General features: G+C 43.1%; 1 protein-coding gene across 4 annotated transcripts in view; it reads left to right on the top strand.

The window, feature by feature from the left end:
* ZNF592 (zinc finger protein 592) overlaps positions 1-15,980 on the top strand; it is a 96,073-nt gene that overhangs the window by 66,304 nt on the left and 13,789 nt on the right. For all 4 annotated transcript variants that reach the window (XM_077827777.1, XM_077827778.1, XM_077827779.1 and 1 more), the window contains 4 exons: positions 258-436; positions 4,409-4,585; positions 5,449-5,608; positions 13,666-13,941. In XM_077827777.1, coding sequence (XP_077683903.1) covers positions 258-436; positions 4,409-4,585; positions 5,449-5,608; positions 13,666-13,941 — 792 coding nt within the window. The remainder of the gene's footprint in view (positions 1-257; positions 437-4,408; positions 4,586-5,448; positions 5,609-13,665; positions 13,942-15,980) is intronic.

Here is a 15,980-nt window from a genome sequence, read left to right as displayed (position 1 = left end):
AAGTATTTAAAAGAACTATGAGTGACACAAGACATGGTCCCACTGTAATAGTTCCTAACTTCAGAATTTTTAAGAGTTCATCAGTGGAAGAAGCTGCCAAGGTGCTGTGGAATCTCCATCAGTAGAGAGATAGTAGGCAAAACCAGGCATTGTTTAGGTCTCTTCCAATCTGAATGATTCTAGGATGAAATTAGGTCACTTAAGAAAAAAATGTGTAGAATAAATGGTTACTGTGATTTCTTTTTTTCTTTCTCTAGACTTGTCAAGTGTGCCAGATGATGCTGCCTAACCAGTGCTGCTACTGTGCTCATCAAAGAATCCATACTCACAAGTCCCCTTACTGTTGCCCAGAGTGCGGGATACTCTGCCGATCAGCCCATTTCCAAACCCATGTCAAGGAGAATTGCTTACATTACTCTCGCAAAGTGGGATACAGGTTTGTGCTGTTTATAAGGGTCTGTCTGGGGATGTGAGGAAGAATGGGGGACTATTTCAGCTCTTGGGGGAAAAAAGACAGGTTTTTTTATTACCTGTTACAGAAAATTTGGCAGATTGAGGTGCAAGGGCTGAATCCAAAGTCCCACTGAAAGATTGTTTTAAATATATTGATAGCATAAAAATCACTTCCACCTCGCAGTTTGAGAAATGGATAAAGTCTATTTATTTGCGTTGATAATTGCTCACACATCCCAATGAAGGAAAGCATTCTGGAACAGCAAAGCAGATTTAAAAATATTTAATGTAACAAGAAGAAGATTACAGTAAATAAAAACTATTAGAAAGCATTTCTGAGTGCTGAAATGAATTTGAGCTCACTTTAAAAAAAAAAAAAGAAGAAGAAGAAAAGAAAAGAAATGGGCCAATTTGTATAAACTTCAAGTTGGGCACCCAAAATTATTAGTGACTTTTGAAAATATTGGCCCTGAAATCTTTCCAGTTTTATACCCACTCAAGCTTAGATTTATTTTTACTGACAGCTTTCTATTTAGAACGATAAGTGCCTTACCCAGGTCCTATTGTTGATCTCTAGGAAAGTTAACACCACATCCACGCTCTCCAAAATGGAGAGATCCCACAAATCTGCAGGAAAATTCTGCTTTTAAGATAGGTAGTATATAGATCTTTGCAAGATTATAAAAGCTATTTGGTGCAATGAAGTGCATATCCAGGAGCTGGTTATAGCTCCCTGAGGGTATGTCTACACAGCAAAGAAAATCACCTGGCTGCCCCGTGACAGCCGTCTCTGGCTGTAGGTCTGTTTCATTGCTGTGTAGACTTCCAGGCTTATTCTAGAGCCTATAGTCTGGGACCGTCCCATCCAGTCCAAGCCCAGAAGTCTACAGCCCAAGTCTGCTGGCACAAGCCAGCTGCAGGTTTTTCTTTGCTGTGCAGACGTACCCAGATTCTCCTTGCATATTTGTACTGGCCCTGGCATAGGTTAGAGTAATCTAAGGGCTGGTCAAACTTAAGACAGCTAACTGTGGTCCCCAACAGGCCAGAGTGCAGCAGTATCCCAGCTATGCTCTCCTCTACCTCCTTTCTTGCATGTGGGGTGAGTGGTTCACATAGGAACCAGCTACACATCTTCATGCCAGCTGGAAGCTCCCTCACACTGGAAGAATTCTCAGCTGGACAAACCTGACAGCTTTTTAGTCCCTTTGGGTTGCTGGAATACAGTAGAAAGTCTTGCTCTGTGAGATGTAGTGTGTCTTGCAATAATACAAGGCCCCATGTACTCAATGGCAAGATGGACCTAAATTCTGTGACAACGTCCATAGATTCTGCAGCACTCTGGAAATTCTGTAGCTGTTTCCAATACATTTATAAAATGGAGATTTTTATTGAATTAAATATAAAAATAAATAATACATTCATTGTATTCCTCTATTGTTTGTTTTCATATTAAATTCACTTTATTTTTTTGCTGTCCCTACACTCTAGTTTTCAGCAATATGCCACCATCTTTAAGTTTCAGCGTTAACAGCCCATTAAGATGAATGACTCGGTTCCTTTTCTCAGAGATAACTGCAAACTCAGGCAGACATCACTGCATTTGTTTCACTCAGATTACTCTTTCAAGCTTTTTCTTCTAACCATAAGGGTTAGAAACTTTACATGAAATCTGAGATTCTGGATCACAATTCTGAGGCGGGGTGAAATCTGCTGCAGTTTTCATGGCTGCAGAATTCACAGGGTACTGGTAAAAATTTTCAAATTCATTAACAAAAAGGAAAAAATAATTGGCATTTTTCTCATAACTGAAAACTTGGAACAGAGAGCTGTCAAATAACATGTTTCATCCCCTGCCTCCATTCTCCAGTGTGACATTTGGAATATATCCTGAACGCTTTAAGAGAGCACCTACCTTTTTTTAGATACTCCATGGTAATATCCCCACGTCAGGGCTTACCATAGTCAAGAGGAAGGGAGTTTTGTACTTCAGCATCACTTGTGTTGTGTCATGGGGAGGATCTTTGACAAAGTGGCAGTTCCTTTTACAAAGGACAGGATTTTTGTGAAGTGCCTAGTTGGCTGTAGGAGAAGGGGAGCGGTGTGGCCACAGTAGTCACTGTTAGTTCTGTCAATATCCCTTCCTCTTCTTTGGTGTTGGGATTATTTTTTATTATTTATTTGTATTGTGGTAGCAGCTAAGAACCTCAATCATAAACCAGGGCTGCACTGTGCTGGGCATTGTACACACCACACAAGAGCAAAAAGACACTCCCTGCCCCAGGAAGCTAAAAATCTAAACACAAGACAAAAAACAGATGGATACAACGAAAGAGGAGCACAGAGAAGCAATGAGCCCAAACTGTCCAGCATGGAAAGCAGTGGTCACAGCACACCAGCTGCTTAAGAGATCTACTCCAGCAGCATTCTTGTGCACTGGAGAGGAGGAGCTTTGAGGAAAGCTATTTTCACAAGCTCCTGAGTGGCTGGTTACTGTCATGAAGATCCTGTTTCAAGAAGCTGCTGGTATGTCAGAGATCCTTTCTAAAATTAAGAAAACTGGGAAATCTACACACAAACACTGTTAGATTCAGGGTCTACACATAACATATCTGATGCACAACCTCAGATCCCAAATCTGAGTGAATGTCGTTTCCCAGAACAGTGCAGAAGGGACAGTTAAGAATGGGATAGTCTGGTTTATTTGTGGTGGTAGGAGTTTGGAGAAGGATTGCTGGAGCGCTGGCATCCTAGCCTCAGAATTAGACTTGATCCACACTACCAACTTATGTCAGTTTAACTATGTCGCTCAGAGGCATGGAAAATCAGCACCCCTCAGCAACGCAGTTATAACGACCTAACTCCTGGTGTAAACGGAGCTATGTCAATGGTAGGGCTTCTCCCATTTACATAGCTGCCACCTCTCAGGGAAGTGGAATACCTACACCAATGGGAGAAGCTCTCCCATTGGTGTAAGTAGCCTCTTCACTAAGCGCTACAGCAGAGTATCTGCACTGGAGGAGTGCTGTCAGTGTAGACAAGCCCTAAGGTTGTGGTGTATAGTTGTTTGTGCCAGGTGCATATATCTGGGTGGAGGAGGAGAGGGCATGTGCTGTTAAAGGGCTTACCTTTTCCTTTCCTTGCTTTTGAGGTTTTGTCATAGGCATGTTATGTGTAGAGCACCCTTAACTGATAAACAGAATAGTGTTTTTGTGTGTTTTGAATAAGAAAAAAGGTGGGATGGATGGAAAGAAGGAATGGTTAAGTGCAAGCAGTTGTTGCCAGCTCACTGGGGGCAGTATTTCTAGGTCTCTGTAATTGCGAGGAGAGACTGACTGAATGGATGAAATGATGAAAGTTTGGGAGAACCTTGCCTATAGGACCTTGGCTGCCCCTACTGTCCCTTCCCTTTGTTTTAGGCTATGTACGCACTACAGTTTAGGTTGGTATAAGTTATGTTGCTCAGGGGTGTGAATAAGCAACCCCTCTGAGTGACGTAAGTTTCAGCAACCTAAGCACCAGTGTGGATGGCACCATGTCAGCAGGAGAGCTTCTCCTGCCGACATAGCTACCACCACTCATGGGGGCTGAAGTAAGTTGATGGGAGAGCTCTCTCCCATCTGCTTAGAATGTTTGAACATGAAACGGGGAGCTGGGGATTAGATTGAAGGGGGAGACTAATGAGCTGGTGCTAGCGAATGCCTGTGATGATTTTGGAGCGGCATCAGTTAACCCCTTACTTTCCATGCCTCAATGCATGGGCAAAGCCTTAAGATTCATTAATTCCATTAACATTCTGCTTTTTGCCTCTTCCAGATCACTACTGAGGGGGTCAAGTGAGAGCTAACACCATGCTCTGGTGTCCTCCACTCTTCACTTTTGTGTTTCCCTTTGGAAGTTGAAGAGAGGCAGTGCTTGGTGTATTTTAATGCAGATTTTTTTCCCCTCTGTCTTCCAGGTGTATCCACTGTGGAGTTGTCTTTATGTCGCTAGCTATGCTGAAAGTGCACATTCACGAGAAACACTGCGAAGTCTTCCACAAATGTTCTTTTTGTCCAATGGCTTTCAAATCTGCGGACAGTACCACTGCCCATATTACTAGCCAGCACCCAGAAGAGCCTCACAAAACTACTCAGTAAGTGCCCTTAGCATTTGGAAGCATTTACACTGTTTGCCCAATGTTTTGTGTAAACTGTGTTAGCCACTGGATGGCTCTGGAACTGACATTCCCTCCCACCTCCACACCCCCACATCTCCTTCCTTTGCCTGTCTCTGTCAGAGGAGGAGGAGGAGGAAAAGCTGCTGCTTTTGCTGTTTGCCAGGGGCTTAGTCTCTGCCAAGCCAAAGTTCCCTGCCCTGAACTCAGAGCCTCATAAGATTGGGGGTGGAGAGATAGGGAGGGAGCTGAGCAGCTGCAGCGAGGAGTCTCAGCTGCAACACCCTGCCTGCCCATGAGTAAGAGTGGCATCTACTGACAAGGAGTTTGCACTACAACTGCCTCGTCTGGCTTCTGGATGTTCGGGGTGCCACTGCCTAAAGAAGCTGGAGAAATTGTCTTGTGTTCTCCACTCTGCAACCTCTTCTTTTTCCCCTCTAGCCATGGCTGAAAGAGCTTGTGGGTGCATGGGTGGGGGGAATTGGATTGGGTTGAAAGTAACAGGTAGCTGGTGTTCTCTGAATGAATTACCTCTGTATATCCATGGTTACCCTCCCAATCTATGCAGGGCTTAATGGATCCTCTTTTTAGAACACTCAATATGTGCCTGATGCATTCAGCCCCTCCAGCTAATTGCTTCAAACGGTTCTGGGGCCTGTGCAGCTTGTTTGGGTTATAACCAAAAAGCATGGGTATGTGCAGGCAGCACATTGAAAGAACTCCATTCACTAATAAGTAACTTCCCTTTCTAAGACTAAATCATAGAGTTTTCTTCTATCTAGTGTCTTTTCAAAATAGTCAATATACTGAGCATGAATTTTATTTTTTTTAAATTGTTCCAGGGTTATCTACAAATGTTCTTGTGAGACTGTCTTTAACAAGAAGAAGCTGCTCCAGGAGCACTTCCAACAGAATGCCAACAAGCTGTTGGTGGGAGTATTTAAGTGTCCACAGTGTCAATTAGTGTATATGCAGAAACAACAATTAATGCAGCATGTCAAGGTAGGTAGCTGAATCTGACTTACTGATAGCACAGAGCCCTTTTTGTGTGTGTCTGTATACAGGCAGAAGTGACTCTGAGGGCAGGAGATGGAAGGAAGTGGTGGGGTTTTATTATATGTATGTAATTAATTTTTGCCAGGGGGCATTGTGGTGTAAGGTAAAATTTCACTATGCAAGTTTGGGTAACACTAGTAAATTTCACTTTATAACAAAAATATGTAGTAGTGATGTTATATAATCATAGAAAGGTAGGGTTAGAAGGGAACTTGAGGGGTCATCAAGTCCAGCCCCCTGTGCTGAGGCAGGAACAAGTAAACCTAGACCATCTCTGGCAGGTGTTTGTCCAACTTGTTCTTTAAAACCTCCAGGATAGGGATTCTACAACCTTCCTTTGAAGCCTGTTCCGGTGCTTAACTCTCCTTAGAGTTAGAAAGTTTTTCCTAGTATCTAACCTAAATCTCCCTTGTTGCAGATTAAGCCCATTACATCCTACTCTACCTTCAGTGAACGTGCAGAACAATTGATCACCATCCTCTTTATAACCGCCTTTAACATATTTGAAGACTCATCAGGTCCCCTCTCAGACTTCTTTTCTCAAGACTAAGCATGCCCAGTTTTTCAACCTTTCCTAGTAGGTCAGGTTTTCTAAAGCTTTTATTGTTTTTGTTGCTCTCCTCTGGACTCTCCAATTTGTCCACACCTTTCCTGAAGTGTGGCACCCAGAACTGGACACAGTACTCCTTCACATGCTGATCCTTTTGTATATTCCACTGTGGGGTACACATGTGCTCCATGCATCTGAAACTGAAGCCCTTTACTTGCTGTTGGTGGGATTTGTCTTTGGTCCACACCTGTGCTTTTTCTCTCCTTGTGCTCTGGTCTAAGTGGGGCCTGACTGCCAGTTCCTTTCTGCCACCACATGATCTGAGATGGAACCCTCCAGTGTCCCCAGAACTGTCCCTCCAACTTTGAATCTGTAAATATTGTAAAATAAAACCTTTTGTTAGTTAAGTATTAGTTTGAGTTATTTTTGGTTAGTTAGAATTTGGAACAAGTCCCTTCTGCCCCCTTTTACCTCCTCCCACCCCAGGTATGGAATGCAGATTATGCCCAGGAATCTGACCTTCAGGAATGGCATCTCCTGCCCCAGTCCTTCTTGGTAAATGATGACCTTGAGGGGAGCCTCTTCTGTCTTGGAAAAGCTCATACCTGAATGCTATATCTTCCGCTCCTTTCCCAATCAATAGAAGTTCAGATGTAGGAGACATCTAGTGGACAATACTATGAGGCTTCAGTTCAATTCAGACCAGGTAAACACCATCTTGTATACTGGGCAAGGCCTAGCTCTCACACATCTAATACAGGGGCAAGGAAAGGTAGCGCCAAGACACTTCCCGGGCTTACCATGAAGGTAGGGAGCACTTTCAGAAGCCTAAAGAGAAATCCCACTCTAAGAGGAGGGCTGCTTACCCAACACTTTCTCAATCAGGTGACACTTCACAATGACAATGTTCTGGATCCCAGGAGGCTCAAGAGCCCATGGGGTCACGGTAACAACCCAGAGGTTCTGAAAAATAAGGGTGCCTCTGCATTGGCACTGTTGACAGGAGCAGAACCACCGGTACCGAGCAAGGAGAGACACGAGTCAAGGCTTGGACAACCACCAGTACTGGCAAGGGACACCTGAGAACCTCTTGGTCCATTTTTATCCACAAGCTTGCATAATGAAACACTGGTTTCCAAGAGTCTTTCCATGCCAGCTCCAAAGGAACATAGGAAGAAGACTCTTCACACCGATGAGTGGCAATAGATACTTCACTTCAGAGGATATCATCCTCCTTCTAGATCCAGAACATTGCCTCCTATTGGGCCTGGTCCTTACAAGGTAGATTCTGACACCATTAGTCCATGAATGCTATGAGAGAAGTTCTTCCTACCAGTTGGGGCATTTCTTTAGTCATGGTACTGGCAGCACAGCCACTAGAACTGGAGCCCACATTTTCCTCTTCCAGGGAATTTGACATGGGGGAAGGACTGACATCACTTCCACTAGGAGATGTCATCCCAGATAGAAGGTTCTGGATCCTCTAGGCACTGCCATGACCTCCTAAGATGGGATACCCTTCCCCCCAGGACTGTTTTTAAACTGTGCCTTGAAGATCTCCTCAACCTATATTGGATCCCTCTTACTGGTTTTACAAGGGACTATGGGATCCATATTACAGTATCCTGAATCAGTCCACTTTCATTGGGAATCTCACCATCCCTCCCTCCCTTTCTTCCCCCCAGAGATCAGCCAGAGCCCCCTCAGCAGCCCATGGAAGAGGAGGAGGAAGAGCCAGTTCTAGCAGTATTGCCAGGGCCGATAGGAGTATCATCAACTCCATAGATTCCAAGGGTCCAAGGCCAGAAGGGACCATTGTGCCCATCTTGTCTGACCTCCCGTATAACACAGACCATAGAATTTCTCCAAAATAATTCCTAGATCAATCTTTTAGAAAAACATCCAATCTTGATTTTAAAACGGTCAGTGATAGAGAATCTACCATGACATTTAATGTATTGTTCCAATGGTTAGTTACTCTCACTGTTAAAAATTTACACTTTATTTCCAGGTTGAATTTGTCTAGCTTAAATTTCCAGCCATTGGATCATGTTAGAGCTTTTTCTGCAAGATTGAAGTGCTTGTTATTAAATAATTGTTCCCCACGTAGGTGCCCAGAGACTGTAATCAAGTCACCTTCTCTTTGTCAAGATAGATAGACTCTAGGAATTCAATCACTACATAGCAGGCTTTGTACTCGTGGCTCTTCTCTGAACCCTCTCCAACTTACTAACATCCTTCTTAAATTGTGGGCACCAGAACTGGACACAGTATTCCAGCAGCTTTTGCACCAGTGCCAAACACAGAAGTAAAATAACCTTTCTATTCCTACTCCAGATTCCCCTGTCTATCCAGCCCAGGTTTGCATTAGCTATTGGGCCACAGCATCACACTGGGAGCTCATGTTCAGCTGATTATCCACCACAAATCTTTTTCAGAGTCACTGCTTCCCATTCTATAAATATGGCCTACATTCATTGCTCCTAGATGTATACATTTATATTTAGCCGTATTACAGGGTATATTGTTTGCTTGCACCCAGTTTACAAGGGGATCCAGATCATTCTGAATCAGTGACCTGTCCTCTTCATTATTTATCACTCTTCCGATTTTTGTGTCATCTGCAAACTTTATCAGTGATGATTTAATTCTCATCCAGGTCACTGAAAAAAATATTAAATAATATATGGCCAAGAACTGAACCCTGTATGACCCCACTGGAAACACTTTATGACTGTTCCCTGTTTACAGTTACTTCTCCCACAAAGTCCAGAGTGCTTGGTTCTTTTTGTCTCCTTAGATAAAAGATACCTTGGGGTTCTTTGCCCTTCTCTTTTATACTCCAGCGCACCTTTGAAATGGATTCTTCTGAAAGTTACCCCCCAAAGTAAAGTTCATTCAAGCTGTGAGGAAGGAGATTTGGAGTCTCATGGTGAAGGAAATTCCATGCTGGTTTCTTCCTGCACTGGTGTTTTCTAAAACGCAAATTGATCTGTTCCTGCAATCTCCTCCCCCTGCCATGAAGCTGAGTGGTTATCTCCTCCCCTTGTTGACTTCATGGTTTTGTTTACCTTTTATGTAAATACATTCCCATTGTCTGTCAATGTACCTTGGAAGTACTTTCAAGGTGGCAGAACCACATTTGTTTATCTAGGGTGAGGTAACTTCAGCCCTGCCTAGCAGAGACACTTTAAGAACATAATTCCCAATACACCACACAATAATATTAATAAGTATGTTATTAGCTTCCTACTGATATATTACGTGACTCCTTTTAAATATAGATTATGATATTAATGAGTTGGGGTACACTGAATTGGTCAGGCCAGCTGAAACTCACTGCCAGATACGTGAGTCTCTTGCACTGGGGTGCTGTTAGGATCACAGTCATGAGAAAACAGGAAATCCAAGATATAGTGCGCGAAAGGGGCGCAAGGTCAGGACTCCAAAGAGGATGCCTTTCTAATCTTGTTGATGGGACCCTTAAGGTATGCCTTTCCCACCATTCCTCTCTTATCTCGAGCCCTCAGGAAGATTCTGCAGAATAGGGCAGTGGTCATCTTTATTGTTCCCAAATGGCCTAGACAGTATTCGTTCCCCAACTTTCTCCAGCCATCAGCACATCCACCCATCAATATCCAATCTTTCCCAGACCTCTTGACACAGACAGGACAGGGGCAAGATCAGACATCCTAATCTGGAGTCTCTCTACCTCAAGACTTGGTACTTGGATGGGCATTGAACCTACAGCAGACATGTTCAGTAGCAATTCAAGCCATCTTTCATAATAGCAGGAAGGAATCCACCAAAAAATTCTGCTTTGCTAAGCAGAGATTTTCTATTTGGGTTCAGCATCAACAGATGTCTCCAGAAGAACTGGACTATCTGCTGACCCTGAAGACCTCAGGTCTTTCCCTTAGCTCCCTATGATTGCACTTAACTGAAGTTAGTGCCTGCCACTTCCCTTGATAACCATTCATTTTCACCCATCCAGCAGCTGTACATTTTCTAAAGCATCACATTAGAACCTTCCCTCCTGAAACTAAACACGCTCCCACATGGGATCTTAACTTAGTACTCTCAGCGTTATTTGAGTAACCATTTGAACCATTGCTGACATGTTTGCTGTTCTATCTATCTGTGAAATTCTCCCTTCTAGGGGCCATCAGGTCACCTAGAAGGGTTCAAGAACTAGGAGACCTAATGGCTACTCTAGCTTATACAATTTTCCATAAGGAAAAGGTTCATGGAGACTACACCCAAAATTCTTCCGCCTTTCATCTAAACCAGACAATACACCTTTCTTTGCCGAAGCCACGTGTGACTAATGAAGGGAGGAGAAGAGCCTCTTTTCCCTGGGTGTGTGCTGGGCATTGGCATTTACTTACAAAGAACAAATTCATTTAGGAAATTGCCTGGATTGGCAGAATGGATGAAGGGACAAGCGATCTCTTCTCCGAGATTTTCCAAGTGGATTTCAAGCTGTATTCTGCTCTGTCAGTCAGCTGATAGCTCTCCCCCTCAAGGTGTGAGGGCCCACTCTACCAGAGTCAAGGCAGCTTCCCTAGCCTCACTTCATGAAGTGCCTCTTATTGATATCTGTAAGACAATAGTATAGAGCTCTATACTTGCCTTCACGGGACATTATTCACTATTCAAGCCTCTGCAGCAAATGCATCCTTTAGATTGATGGTACTTGAGTCATCAATACCACGTAGGTTCTCTCACCCTTCTCCTAAATGGGCTCTGCTTCTCAGTCACCCACAGTGGAATACACATAGGAACCAGCACTCACAGAAGCAGCATTATTTACCTTTTATAGCAAGTGGAGTTTTTGAGTTCTGTGGTCACTATCTGTATTCCACTATCCGCCCTTCTTTCTCTCTGCTTCAGATTCTGTATTTATTACTTGTGGTAGAGAAAGAACCTCTTGGCTGTTGGTCCACATCACCCCTTCTGCCCTCAGTCCAGAGCATGAGGAGAGGAGGAGCGCGGGTACAGACTAAGGCTATGTCTACACTACGCAGCTTTTAGTGACATGGCTGTGCCGCTACAGCCATGCTGCTAAAAGGCGCATGGAGTAGCTGCTGCTTGTCGGCAGGAAAGAGCTCTCTTAATGATAAAAACTTCCACCCCCAACAAGCGGCATTAGCATTGTTGGCAAGAGAGCGGTCCTGCTGACAAAGCGCTATTCACACCAGCGCTTGTCGTCGACAGAACTTTTGTTTTTGTGTTTATTTAACACCTCCTGAAAAAGAAAAGTTTTGCCTTTCACTTGCCAGTGTAGACAAAGCCTAACAGACACTTCACGCAAAAATCTTCCTGTCTCAGGTGCATGGAAGACATGCATACCCTCACAGTGGAATACTACCTAGGGATCACACACATTTTTAGGTAGATCAGGTAATGATACAGCCAGGTACCTCATCTGTTGTTTGTTCTATCTCTTGAGACGGTATTTAAAAAAAAAATAAACGATGCTGCCTTTGGTGGGACACTCCTTGAGAGTGTCAATTCAGGACAGATTGCTTAGAGCAGGGCAGTTACAGCCTAAAGCTGGAGTTCCCTTACTATTAAAGCAAACCAAACCAGCCAAACAGAAAGGACTTTGGTTTTACCCCACTGGCTAACCATAAGTCACACAAGCAATTCCCTTAGACACTCCAGTTCTCCAGTATCACCACCAGTGCCACTTGTTATGGGGATGACTGGTTATGAAAAACAATACCCCAGTAAAAGAAAAAAGGTTCTCTCAATCCCAAAGGACCAAGCCCCAGACCCAGGTCAATATACAAGTCAGATCTCACCCACAAATCACACTGTTGCCAATCTTTTAGAATCTAAAGGTTTATTCATAAAATGAAAAAGAGATAGATGAGCGCTAGAATTGGTTAAATGGAATCAATTACAAACCGTAATGGCAAAGTTCTTGGTTCAGGCTTGTAGCAGTGATGGAGTAAACTGCAGGTTCAAATCAAGTCTCTGGAGTACATCCACAGCTGGGATGGATCATTCAGTCCTTTGTTCAGAGCTTCAGATTGTAGCAAAGTCTCTCTAGAGGTCAGAAGCAGGATTGAAGACAACACGGGGCGGTTTTCAAGGCCTTTTATATTCTCTGCCCGTGGAAGATCACAGCAGCAAGATGGAGTTTGGAGTCACATGGACAAGTCACATGTCCATGCATGACTCGGTTCTTTACAGGCCAACTCCATTGTTTACATTGTTAGCTTGAACGTTCCCAGGAAAGCTCAGATGTGGCATCTCCCAAAGTCCATTGTTAGTTAAGTGTTTTTTGATTGGGCACTTACTGAGAATACTGAGAATATTCTCAAGAAGCTGACCAAGTGCTTCACTGAGGTTACTTAGAATGAAAACACATTGAGATACAAGTACATAGCCAATATTCATAACTTCAGCTACAAAAATGATACACACATACAGACAGTATGATCATGCCCAGCAAATCATAACCTTTCCATAGACACCTTACACGACAACCTTTGTACAATATTTGCTGCAGATATATAACAGTGGTTGCAACAATGATCTATACAGTCACAGGTTATGTCAGTAATGTCACAGGTTAATTGGCAGTTGTTTTATATTGAAGCAAAAAAAAAAGCGTAAATGTTTTAAATACTTCACGTGTAACTAAGAGGGAAGATTTTAAAGAGCTGATGAGGACAGATTGAAAAGTGGGAAACCTATTCCATTTAGAAACATTTCTGTTTCTACTGGTATTTCATATTTTCTGTGATTACTTTCCTTGTACATTACATTTACATAAAAAGAAGGGGTTTGGTTCATCCTATTTTGTTTGTATTGGTTCATCACATTACATGGGGAGTGGCAAATCCCCAGCCCCATAATGCACCTGGCAAGTTGTTCATACTGTATTGCAGTGGTTCTCAAACTTTTTTTCCACGCACCACTTGAAAACTGCTGAGGGTCTCGGTGGACCACTTAATGATCTTCCAAATGTTGTTTGTACCGTTAGCTAACTATTGTAAAGTGCTTTTGCTTGCTGATTAGAAAATGGAACCAATTATTTGAAGACCTTTTGTGCCTTTGAATGAATAGATTAAGGCACAAGACTGGGAATTATGAGATCCGGGTTCTTTTACTGGCTCTGCGCTCTAGTCACTGCCCTTCCATGTGCCTGAATTTCCTCATATTAAAAATGGTTTAACAACACTGACCTACCTAGCAGGGTAGTGGGGATTAATTTATTCATGTTCATAAGGCATGTTACGATCTCAAGATGGGGAGCCAAATATAGAAGTGTTGTATTTTTGTAAATTATTAGCAATGCTACTCGAACAACTCTTCTATCAGGCAGAACTTTCCAGCCTATTTCAGGGGCAGAAGCTTGGTGGGGATTTAGGAGTACCTCAGTGCTATGTTATTTAAACTGTTTTTGATTCTGATGCTCAATTCCCTTATTACTAATCAGGCTGTTCATGGGGTTCCCCCATATCCTGAGGATGTGTCTAACCTTCGACAGAAGCCTCAGACAACGTCCAGCAGCCAAGTTCTTGCACCACCAAAGGAGTTGTCAGTAGCCAATGGTACTTCCCACACTGCTTTGCCAAGGAAGGACACAAGAGTGGAAAACAACTCAGAATCAAAACCCATCTTGAAAAGTGTTGGTTGGACATGTAGAGAGTGTTCACAATGGAACCCTGATCGGGAAAACTATGTGTCCCATATGAAGAAAAGCCATGGAAAGGTAAGGAGCCAAATGATACCTTTCATAGAATCATAGAACTGGAAGGGACCTCAAGAGGTCATCTAGTCTAGTCCCCTGCATTTCAAGGCAGGACTAAGTATTTGAGGCATGTTTCTTCCTGTTTATAAGCTTTTGGCAATAGAACTACTAGTCATTAATATTTTGATCAAATGGAAACCCAGTAGCTGTTCACCAGCACTGTTGGAGTGAAAGTATAGCCAGAAACAAAACATTGACCTGACCTGCTGTCAGCATATTGGGTCTATTTGAATAGTATGATCTATACTTTGGCATGTCACCCTTTCCTCTGCTCCTTCCCTCACTGCATGTCACATCCAGTTTCCTTTTTCACATACTTTGGTAAATGAATGGAGAGCTGTATCTGTTCTAGTCACTGGTCTGACAGCTACACTGGTTGGGATTCCAGGTTTTGTATTGATTGCTGTTGGCTTGTGTTTGCGATTTCCCTCAGCAGCTGCCAATACTCTTCGCTTAGCACTGTGATCTGTCCATGACAATAGCAGTTCCACTCTGCTAATCAACTCAGCACAACATAGATAGCAATTTGAGTAAAAGTAATTGGAAGCAACATTGTAGTTCAGATGGAGACTGTCCTCCATCTATATATGCATTTAAAGATGAAGAGGAAAAGGCACTTCCTCGATATATTTTATTATTTGCTAAACAGTATGGGGAATTGTCTGCTGTTAGGTACCTAACCCTGAGAGACTCTGTTGTAATGAATTTGTGCAAGGTGCAGAGGTGAGGTTGCTTTAGGAACCATAAATCTGAATTTTCTCACTTTTGTGTGCCTAAAATCTTGTGTTCTATTGACATGGGTTTTTACACAGATTGGTGTTAGAATGGGCTTTTCAGGGCTAGCACCAGCTCATTGACGAAACAGAGGCCAGGTTTTCGTGTACAGCCAAACTCTTAATACCTCAAGGTAAAGGTACTGAGTCATTAATGTGCTGAGTCACACGTAACTGGAGCCCTGTGAACAGCGACCAAGGAGATCTGGATTGTCCCATTTCACAAATACAAGAAGGGGAAAGATGGGAATGGTGGATTGTCCCATTTGATAAACACAACGTGGGGAATGGAAATCCTCATTAAGTATTGAAGATTTTTTTGTTTTTGTTTTTTTAGAAATGAGCTAATGTATGTGATGAGATTTAACTCTGGCAAATGCAGATGATAACAAGGGTGTAATCCCAAACAGATTTACACCGTGAAGGGTGCCAGATAGAAAACAAATGTATAGGGGGATTTGGAGTCATTAATGGATATGGCTCATAGTGTGATGCTAATGCTACCTTGGGCCTGCTGTTTTTCCTGGTGCTGCTGTTGGGAGAAGAGAATGGGTAGGTGGTTTTGAGTCTTGCCAGTGCCTGCTTTCATCCCCTTCTCTGAGAAGGGAGGAGACAGGAGAAGGTGATACTTTTCCCTCTCCCCTGCCAGCATTAGCACAAAGAGCTGGTGCGGACCAGAGAAGCACATAGTTCTGAGAGGACTGGGTGTAGGATGGGCACAGGAGTGCGGTGGTGGTCAGTGGATTAATTTCACGTAGAATCCTATAGTGAAGTCAGCCTCTTTTTCTATCAAGCACCTTATCTCTTGACTCCAAGGTGGCTGTCTGGGCTTGCAGATAATGGTGTCCTATCCCTACAGGTCTTCTAGTTAAACCAGATCTTCTTCCTTCAGCAGTAAGGGTGGTCTTCTGTCGTTAAGGAGGAAACTCTCATCAATTCCCCCCTCTCTTCAGGAGCATGAGGAGGTTTCTTCTTGTCACCAATAAGTGAAGAGAGTTAAATCAGTACCCAGTAGCAGAAGTAATTAATAATACTTTTTTTTTAAAGTCAGATTGTTCTTGAGCTGCTTCTGATCTTTACCTGTTTAAAGGTGAGATCAATGAGGACAGCCCACTTTCAGGCTGGCTAACTTGGGGATCCCAAAAATCTTGAAATTGTTCTTTTGAGGTACCTCAGTTAAAGGGGTTTCTCTCTGGGTGTAGGCACTGTGCGTCTCCCTTGCTATTC

This window comes from Eretmochelys imbricata, chromosome 10 (genome assembly GCF_965152235.1).
Source record: "Eretmochelys imbricata isolate rEreImb1 chromosome 10, rEreImb1.hap1, whole genome shotgun sequence".
In the NCBI taxonomy this organism is placed as follows: domain Eukaryota; kingdom Metazoa; phylum Chordata; order Testudines; family Cheloniidae; genus Eretmochelys; species Eretmochelys imbricata.
Note: the sequence above shows the minus strand (reverse complement) of the source record. Positions and strands in the feature narration are given on the sequence as shown.